The 8,129-nt window shown below is 70.8% G+C and overlaps 2 protein-coding genes across 4 annotated transcripts in view; one reads left to right on the top strand and one right to left on the bottom strand.

Annotated features, from left to right (window-relative positions):
- The window catches only part of CORO6 (coronin 6), a 10,580-nt gene extending 8,991 nt beyond the window's left edge, over nt 1–1,589 (top strand). The window contains exons 6-10 of one of the 3 annotated variants that reach the window (XM_019511245.1): nt 241–345; nt 493–638; nt 797–854; nt 965–1,195; nt 1,301–1,589. In XM_019511245.1, coding sequence (XP_019366790.1) covers nt 241–345; nt 493–638; nt 797–854; nt 965–1,195; nt 1,301–1,423 — 663 coding nt within the window. In that variant the 3' untranslated portion in view covers nt 1,424–1,589. The remainder of the gene's footprint in view (nt 1–240; nt 346–492; nt 639–796; nt 855–964; nt 1,196–1,300) is intronic. The other 2 variants (XM_019511246.1, XM_019511244.1) reach the window with 2 other exon arrangements.
- A 753-nt stretch (nt 1,590–2,342) lies between these two features.
- On the bottom strand, nt 2,343–7,927 carry ANKRD13B (ankyrin repeat domain 13B). Its single transcript, XM_019510964.1, has 15 exons — nt 7,860–7,927; nt 7,018–7,238; nt 6,762–6,886; nt 6,623–6,668; nt 6,302–6,445; nt 5,791–5,980; nt 5,581–5,647; nt 5,288–5,369; nt 5,140–5,204; nt 4,930–5,060; nt 4,677–4,834; nt 4,438–4,590; nt 4,006–4,166; nt 3,801–3,877; nt 2,343–3,724 (listed from the first exon to the last, which is right to left on the bottom strand). The coding sequence occupies exons 1-15, from the start codon at nt 7,925–7,927 to the stop codon at nt 3,502–3,504; spliced, it is 1,911 nt and encodes a 636-aa protein (XP_019366509.1). The 3' UTR covers nt 2,343–3,501.
- Between the last annotated feature and the right edge of the window lie 202 nt (nt 7,928–8,129).

Here is an 8,129-nt window from a genome sequence, read left to right on the forward strand (position 1 = left end):
AAGGGAGCTGTGCCAGGCTGCTGGGGGCGGGGGGTGCCTGGGGGGCTCGGGGATGAGCCGCGGTGGGCTCTAGAGCTGGGGCTACAGGGAGGCCGAGAGCTGGGGACAGCCCCACTGCATCCTGGGGCAGTGAGGGCCCCAGGCGGGGGCTCTTTGGGGGTGCACCTGGGCATGCAGGGAACAGAGCAGGTGTGTGACACTAGCGGTGCCCCCATGCTCACCGCCCCCTTGCCCCCGCAGAAGAGCTTCGAGGAGCCCATCGCCCTGCAGGAGATGGACACCAGCAACGGGGTGCTGCTGCCCTTCTACGATCCCGACTCCAGCATCGTCTACCTGTGCGGCAAGGTAGCCGGGGCCTGAGCCCGCGGGCTCTCCGGGCGGCTCCTGCTTGCTCCTCCTGCCGGGCACCAGCCCCGCACCAGCCAGCGTGCAGGGATCCCAGCCCCTTGCCCGCACCTGATGCCTGGCCCTTCCCTCCTCCCCCGCGGGCAGGGGGACAGCAGCATCCGGTACTTCGAGATCACGGATGAGCCGCCCTACGTGCACTACCTGAGCACCTACAGCAGCAAGGAGCCGCAGCGCGGCATGGGCTTCATGCCCAAGAGGGGCCTGGACGTCAGCAAGTGCGAGATCGCCCGGTGAGTGGGGCGCACGGTGGCGGGACTTCTCATGTCCCTGCCGCTGTGCCCAGCCTGCACCCGCATGTCTGCCATGGGGCACTGGGCTGCAGGGCTCGCGGCGGGGAGGGTGCCCTGCAAGGCAGCCGCACCCACAACTGCACCCATGCCCCGCACAGGTTCTTCAAGCTGCACGAGCGGAAGTGCGAGCCCATTGCCATGACGGTGCCACGGAAGGTGAGTGGCGCGGGCGCCTGCCCTGCCCAGTCCCGGGTCCCCAGGCGGGGCGGGGTGGGGCCTGCGGGGCCTGGCTCCCCCGTCACGGGCCGTGGCTGGCTTCCCTGCAGTCTGACCTCTTCCAAGATGACCTGTACCCCGACACGCCGGGCCCCGAGCCTGCGCTGGAGGCGGATGAGTGGCTTTCGGGCAAGGACGCGGAGCCCATCCTCGTCTCGCTGCGTGACGGCTACGTGCCTGTCAAGAACCGCGAGCTCAAGGTGGTCAGGAAGAATGTGCTGGACAACCGGCCACCGCTGGGACCAGGCCGCAGCCAGTCCTCCAGCGACACCAACTTCTCGGTGAGTGCCAGGGCCGAGCTGCGGCGAGTGCCTGATGGGTGGAAGGGGAGGCCTGGTGCCTGCCCGGCCACGGCCCCGGCAGTGACGTGCGTGCTCCCCCTGCAGCGCCTGACGCTGGAGGAGCTGCTGGAGGAGATCCGGGTGCTGCGGCAGGCTGTCCAGGCCCAGGAGAAGCGCATCTCCGAGCTGGAGCACAAGCTGGGCCAGTTCACCAACGGCACGGACTAGTGGCCCCCGCCCCACGGCCGGCCAGGACTGGGCCCAGCCCTGCTGACGGGATTAAAACCAAGCCCGAGCGGGGAGGCCGAGCTGTGTTCTTTCCCGGGGCTGTGGGGGCGCGTGCCCCCAGCCACCCTGGTACCAGCCGGGCCTCTCCTGGGGACGCTCCCCGCCACGGCCCCTGGCGAGACATGGCTGTGCCCTGCGATGGACTGCGGGGTGTGGGGTGCAGGACAGGTCCCTAGGCCAGGGGCTGGGTGCTGCAGGGAAAGGCCTTGGTTTGCTCCGTGGGGCAGGGCCACTGTGCTGCATGTGCTGGGGGTACAGCCCCTGGGGGTGGGCAGCCTGGGGCCAGCTTGGCCCGGGTGCCAGGAGTGGCTCTGAGGACACTGGACCCTCACGGGCAGAGCCAGTGACTTAGGGACCCAGCTGGGGTCCGGGGGGGCTGTGGGGGGCAGAGGCCGGGCCAGCCGTGGACGTGTCCCTGGGGCACCTGTGGCCTCAGAGCCAGTCGGGGGCATCTCGTTGCCCAGGGTGGGGGTGAGACAGGTGCAGCCAGTGCCCCGCAGGCAGGGTGCTGAGCCCCGCTGGGGCCACAGCGAGCTCAGGGAGCGCTCGAGGCTGCATCCATCCGCCCCCGTGGCACCTTCACGGCCCTGCGCTAATAAATGGCTAAATGCTCCGACTGCGCCTGCCTGGTCCATGCCCAAGCGTGGGGGGCATCGGGGCCAGAGCCACCCGGGGGGGCCTACAACCCCCGCTCTGAGCTGCCTGGTGGGGCCGACACGGCCCAGGGGCTTCGGGAGCCCAGCAGCCACTGCATCCTGACTTGCCCAGGGTGCCCCCGCTCCCCGCGGCTATGCAGGGAGCTGGTTCTGGACTCTCCCCACTCCCCAGCCTGGCGAGGCCACGAGCCCGGCACAAGAGACACGGGAAAGACAGTTTATTGGTGACCACCGGGGCCCTGCTCTCACGGCCGAGCGTCCTGGCCTGCTCCTGGTGCGGGAGGGTTAGTTAAGAAAAGTCCCTGCCCCAGCATCGCCCCCCAGGACCTGCACCCCTGCCCCGGCTCCCTGCAGGGCTCACGGCCCCTGGGCCCAGCAGCCTCCGAGCCGGCCCTGGCCCGTAGGGCATTTGTGGGAGTTAGCACCATTTGACATCGGGTTTATCGGGGGTGTGCTGCCGCAGGGGCCTGTGGGGATGCTGGGCACTGTGGGGGAGCCCCTGCGGGGAGAGGATGGGGCACCCCAGAGACTCCACCCCACCTCTGCCCAGGGTGCCCTCAGCTCCTCCTGCCCCTGCCCTGCCCCACTGGGCTGCCCCGGGGACGCCAGGCGATGGCTGGCCTGGGCACTGGCTCCCGGGCAGTGGTGGCTCCCTCAGCCGGGGCAGTGCCCGGCAGGGCTGGTGGCTCCTGGGTAAGTGCACTTGATGCTGTTGGAGCGGCCGTGTTGGGGAACGCCAGTGGCGTGGGGCGGCCCCAGGACTCGCACCGTCCCCCTGCGCCAGGCTGGGCTGGGGGCCGTGGGCTCAGTGCACAGTTAGTGGCCGGGGGAGGTGGCAGCCCCGGGGCATCCCTGCCCCGAGAGCCAGTGTGCTATAGGGTGCAGGGGTGAGCGGGTCGGCCGGGGGCCCCAGTTTGCAGCTGCTGGGGAGAGAAGCCCCTGCCCATGCGGCGCAGGAGAGTCAGACACGGTCCCTGCTGCCTGCAGCCCCCTGGACTCCTGCTTCGTTGCCCTGAGCACTGGGGTATGCCCCCCCTCCCCACTGCGTCCTGCCCCCCAGGGCCGGGAGCAGCTCCAGGAGCTGAACCCGGCCTGGCCCTGTCTGTTCCCGTCCCCTGCAAACCCAGCAGGACCCACCCCAGCTGGGTAGGGGGCTCTGGGACCAGCACCGCGGCCAGCACGTGCATGGGGGGCCAGGCCAGAGCGGAGCCCCAGCATCCCCCACCCATTGTCCTGCTGGCGTGGTCCCCGCGTGGCTCAGTGTGCTGTCGGGCCAGCCTACGTCTCGTCCACCTTCTGCGGCGCAGCATGGGGGCCCCCATGCCCCGCTCAGGAGCGGGTGAGCCCGCCGCCGGCGCAGGGCTACTGCTCGGTGAGTGAGAGCTGCAGGATGCGCCGCAGCTCCTCCTCCTCCTGCCGCGTGCGCCGCTCAGCCTCCTCCTGCTCCCGCGCCGACAGCTCCATGGCCAGGCGCAACTGCTGGTCGTAGCTGCCCAGCGCAGGGCTGGGTCCTCCGCCACCCCCACTCGCCGGCGGTGGCGGCTGGGGGGCGGCTGGCCGGGGGGGCGGCGTGTGCTGGGGAGTCCTGCGGGGAGGGAGACGGGTGAGGAGGGCAGGGCGCCCCGGGGGACTCGGGCAGGGGCTGGCCAGGCTTTACCCACTTGTCTGCTCGGCGGCCCTCGTGGGACATGGGGTGTGTGCCCGGTTTGCTGTTGGTCAGTGCTTCCCAGATGGTGACCTGCAATGAGGAGCACGCAGCAGCGCATTACCCCCTCACTGGCCTCTGCACTGCCTCCCTGCAGGCCCTACCAAACGGGGCCTCTCGCAGCAGTGTGGGGGCACAGCGCGGCGCGACACAGCACCCACCTGGTCGTACTCACTGCCGGCGTCGAGCAAGCTCTGCTGGATGGCGAACTGCAGCAGGTCGTCGTCGTCCTCCCGTGTGGTGTCGGGGTGGCTGCCCACCACGCTGTACCCCCGTGGCACCTCGAACAGTGATGGGTCCATCTCGCACGCCCGGCATGAGGCTGCGGGGCCGGGCACACGCGTCACGGGGGAGGCTGGGGGTGCCATGTGGACTACCCATCCCAGCATGCCCTGCTCTGGCTCGTGCCCAGCTCCCAGCATGCTTGGGGGCTAGGTTGGTTCCCACCGGCTGCTGGGCCAGCCTTCCCCATAGCTTAGGCAAATAGCGGGGCTCAGCCAGGGGTGCCAATAGGAGCCCCAGGATTCCCCTCCCCTCGGCCCAGCCTGTAGACGGTCCCTGGAGCCCGGGGTCGCGCTGCCCCCGGCCCGTACTCAGGGAGCTGGAGCTGCTGACGCTGGAGGAGTCGCTGCTGGGGGACGGGGCCTCGCTGCTGGGGCTGCGGCGCAGGGAGCTCACGGGCTCGTCGCAGCCGTTGAGGTTCCCGAACGTGATGCGGGCGTTGAGGATGTGGAAGATGGGGATTTCTGCGGGACACAGAGGTGTGAAGGCTTGGGGACAGCCAGGGGCATGGCGCGGGCTGCAGGACCGGGGCAGCAGCCGCAAGCCTCACCTATCTTGACGGGGAAGCCGGGCGGCAGGCGGAGCGTGATGAAGTCGCGGAGCTTGGCGAAGAGCGCGTTGCTGATGGCCATGAGGTCGATGATGGGCGCCACCTGCTCGCCCAGGGACAGCGGGTGGTCCTCGCACAGCCACAGCTTGGCCTTGAACCTGCGGGAGACACGCGGCCGGAGCCAGGGCAGGGCAGGCGCTGCCCATGGCAGGCCAGGCCTGCCCCCGCACCCCGCCACCACCGGCCGCCTTACTTCTGCGTTTTGGTGGTGAGCTCCATGGGCCGCCCCATGTCGCGGTTGCCCAGCTCGAAGCTGGGGTTGAAGTACTCCTCGGGCGTGATGGCCGTGGGGTTGGTGTGGCTCAGGGTCTGCGTGATCAGCGTCTGCACGGGGCCCCGAGCCACGTTAGGTGGGGGCAGGGGGCAGGTGGGCAGGCTGGCCAGCGTCCACCCGGGTACTCACCCCGTTGTTGTGGCCCATGTGCTGCTCCGCGATGCCCAGGAAGGATTGCAGCGGCGTCTTGCTGCCTGCGGGACACAGGGCAGCTGGCAGCTCAGCCTGCACGGGCAGGCGGGAGGGGACCCTGTGCAGATGCCGGACCGGGCCTTACCTTTGCTCTTGCCCTTGTGCTGGTCGGACAGGTGCTCCGTCCGCGTCCGCGTGATCAGCTCCACGTTGGACGCGCCGTAGACCTGGGCGAGGAGAGCAAGTGGCGCAGGCTGCGGCTGCCCGTGGGCATGGCCCTGCACCCTGGGATGTCACCCTGGCAGCCGTGCCGCCCCGGGAGCTTCACCGCCTGGGGTGCCGCAGCTCAGTCTGCACCAAGGCTGCTGGCAGAGCTCGGGCACCTGGAAGGACTGGCCCCGGCGCTGCTGCCCCAGCTCCCCTGGTGCTGCCCCTCACCTTGGTCTCGTAGCCGTTCACCGTCTCGGTCTTCTCGCTCCTCCAGCCCAGGATGCCCGTCTTGTTCCTGACGGCGAGATGAGGCGGCTGAGAGCCGTGGCCTGGTCCTGCCCTGAGCTGGCACGCCCATGGCATGGCACTTTCACCCCCCAGCGAGCCCGCGGCCTCCCCACCGTGCCCTTTCCCTGGTGCGGGCTGTGCTGCACCCACCTCTCGAAGGCGATGTTCTTGGTGTCGAGCTGTGTGGTGACGACGGGCGCCGTGAGCCGCCCCATCACCTGCTCCTCGGTGGGCTGCACGGCAGCCAGCAGCACCTCGCGGTCGTGGCTGCCCAGGGCCAGCGTCTCGGAGTACACCACGCGCCGGTCGTGGTCGATCTCCATCACCACCGCGCTGGTGTCTGGGGGAGCAGGGGGCTGTGGTCAGGCACGAGCAGGGGCTGCCCGGCTGGGTGGGCACGTGCGGGGGCTGGGTGCATGCACGGGAGACGCGCATGCGAGGCAGGGTGAGGGGCTGCGTGTGCACACATGCAAGGGCGTGCCAGGGGCTAGCATGGGGGCGGGTGCCCACGCTGCTTTGCTCTTGCTTCCTTCCGCCCAGCCCCCCAGGCTCTGCCCGCTGGCTCCTGACTGGCGATGCCGGTCTGGGACCCTGCGCCCGGCTCCGTCAGGGTGAGCGCCCGCGCCGGCCAGCGCTGGGGCGGGGAGGGGGCCGCACTGACCTTGTCCCCGGAAGACGAAGCTGCGGCTGCCCCGCTGCCAGGTCATGTGGTCAAAGCCCAGCAGGGTGGTGTCCACGCGCAGGTTCTGGCCACACTTCCACACCTTGTAGGTGTCGCTGGGGCAGATCTTGGAGACCAGGGGCACTGGGGGAGCGGCAGTGTTAGGGGGCGGGAAGGGGCTGCCCCCAGCCCCCGGGGTGCAGGCGGCTTCGCAGGCGCTGATGGAGGAACGGACGGGCAGGCATGGACGGGTCAGGGGGCAGCTGGCCGGCGGCAGGGGGGGTCCCCAAGACAGTTGCCCAGATCCAGCCCGGTACTCACCCCAGCTGGTGAATTCCCATTTCATCTCCACGTAGAAGTCCTGGGCCTGGAGGGAGGAGAGGGGGCAGGTGAGAGGGGCCCGCGCCAGCCCCGTCCAGCCACCAGGCTGGGCACAGGGGTGGGGCGGGGGCGCCCGTACCTTGCGCAGCTTCTCCAGCAGGATGGGGATGCCCGCCAGGCGCTTGGCAGCTCTCTGGTAATCGCGGTAACGCAGGACCAGCTGCACCAGCTCCAGGTCCCGGGTGCTCACGGCTTCCTGGAGCACTGCCGGGTGCAGATGGGCATCAGGACTGGGTCCAGGGCAGGTCAGCTTTGCCAGGGCGGGCACGGCCCCGGCCCCAGACCCGCTCCCCGCCATCACGCCCAGGCCCCGGCCCAGCGCGGCGCCCGCTCACCCGTCCAGCCACTGCGGTTCTCCTTGCCCACGTCAGCGCCGTGCTTCAGCAGGACGCGGGCGCACTCCAGGTGGCCCAGCGTGGTGGCCAGGTGCAGTGGCGTGCGGCCCCGGGGGTCCAGCTGCTCGATGTCCACCTGCCCGGGGGCCGAGGGGTCAGCAGCAGCCCCACCGGCTCTCCCCTGCCTGGGGCCGTGCTCTTGGAGGGCGGGAGCCTGGACCCTGGCTCCAGGGAGTTGGGACCCCCATGCCCCTCTGACCGCTGGGCAGCTCCAGGCCCCACAGCAGGTGGCACCAAGACCCCCGTGTGCCAGGGCTGAGAGCAGCCCACCCCCGGCACTGGCGGCTGGGGGCACCCAGGGCCCCGTGTCGGCCTCTGCCACGAGAGCTGCCACGGCTCAGTCTCCCCTGCCCTACGCAGCTGTTGCCAACTGGCCGGTCGCAGAGCGCTGAGCCTGGAGACCCCTGCCCGGAGCGCCCCGTACCCCCCCAGCGCTCGCCCCGGGCGTGCGGGCAGGGTGGGCACATGCCCAGCACCGGCCTGTTGGCACCGGAGACGCTGCCGGGTTGCTTAGAGACGGCTGCACACAGGAGCCTGATATACCGCCCCCCCCGGGTCCTCATTACTGCCTTCCCCCCAGCGCCTGCTAATTGCCCCGTGCTCGTTTGTGTGAGACGGGCCCCGCGGGCTGAGGCCTGTTGTTGCTGTGAGGCCGCCGGGCTTCAGGGAGGGTGTTGGGGCTCCGACCTCTCCGTGGCCTGCAGCCAGCTGTGGCCCCAGCCTGCTGCCCGTGCCCAGGGTCAACCACGTCCTGCCCGGCCCAGCTGCTTGCGCCCACGAGCCAGCTCCCCGCCCCGGGCACGGCTCCGGGGGGCTCGGCCTCCCCACGGCGCAGGATCTGCCCCGCCATGCCAAGGGGGGGACACCTGGCCCCGTGCCCTGTCCCCCGCCACAACCTGCCCCCCAGCCAAGTCCTGGTCCCTGGCCAAGCCGCAGCTGGCCCAGTCTCGGCTTGGCCCAGGGGCCTGCTCCGTGCCCGCCTGTGCCGCCAGCGGTGCCGCCCACAGATGCACGGGTGAGAGCGGAGCTGATGCTGGGAGCAGTGCCTCCCG

The sequence above is a fragment of the Gavialis gangeticus genome, unplaced genomic scaffold (assembly GCF_001723915.1).
Source record: "Gavialis gangeticus isolate Ggan-Ray unplaced genomic scaffold, GavGan_comp1, whole genome shotgun sequence".
Classification (NCBI taxonomy): Eukaryota; Metazoa; Chordata; order Crocodylia; family Gavialidae; genus Gavialis; species Gavialis gangeticus.

Excerpts from the sequence above, each read along its gene's own strand:
- ANKRD13B (XM_019510964.1), bottom strand. The coding sequence starts at position 7,927 with ATGGCGGGGCAGATCCTGCGCCGTGGGGAGGCCGAGCCCCCCGGAGCC. Across the intron at positions 6,887-7,017 it reads GAACCGCAGTGGCTGGACGG|TGCTCCAGGAAGCCGTGAGC; the intron begins GTGAGCGGGCGC and ends TGCACCCGGCAG. Across the intron at positions 6,446-6,622 it reads ATGGGAATTCACCAGCTGGG|TGCCCCTGGTCTCCAAGATC; the intron begins GTGAGTACCGGG and ends CCGCTCCCCCAG.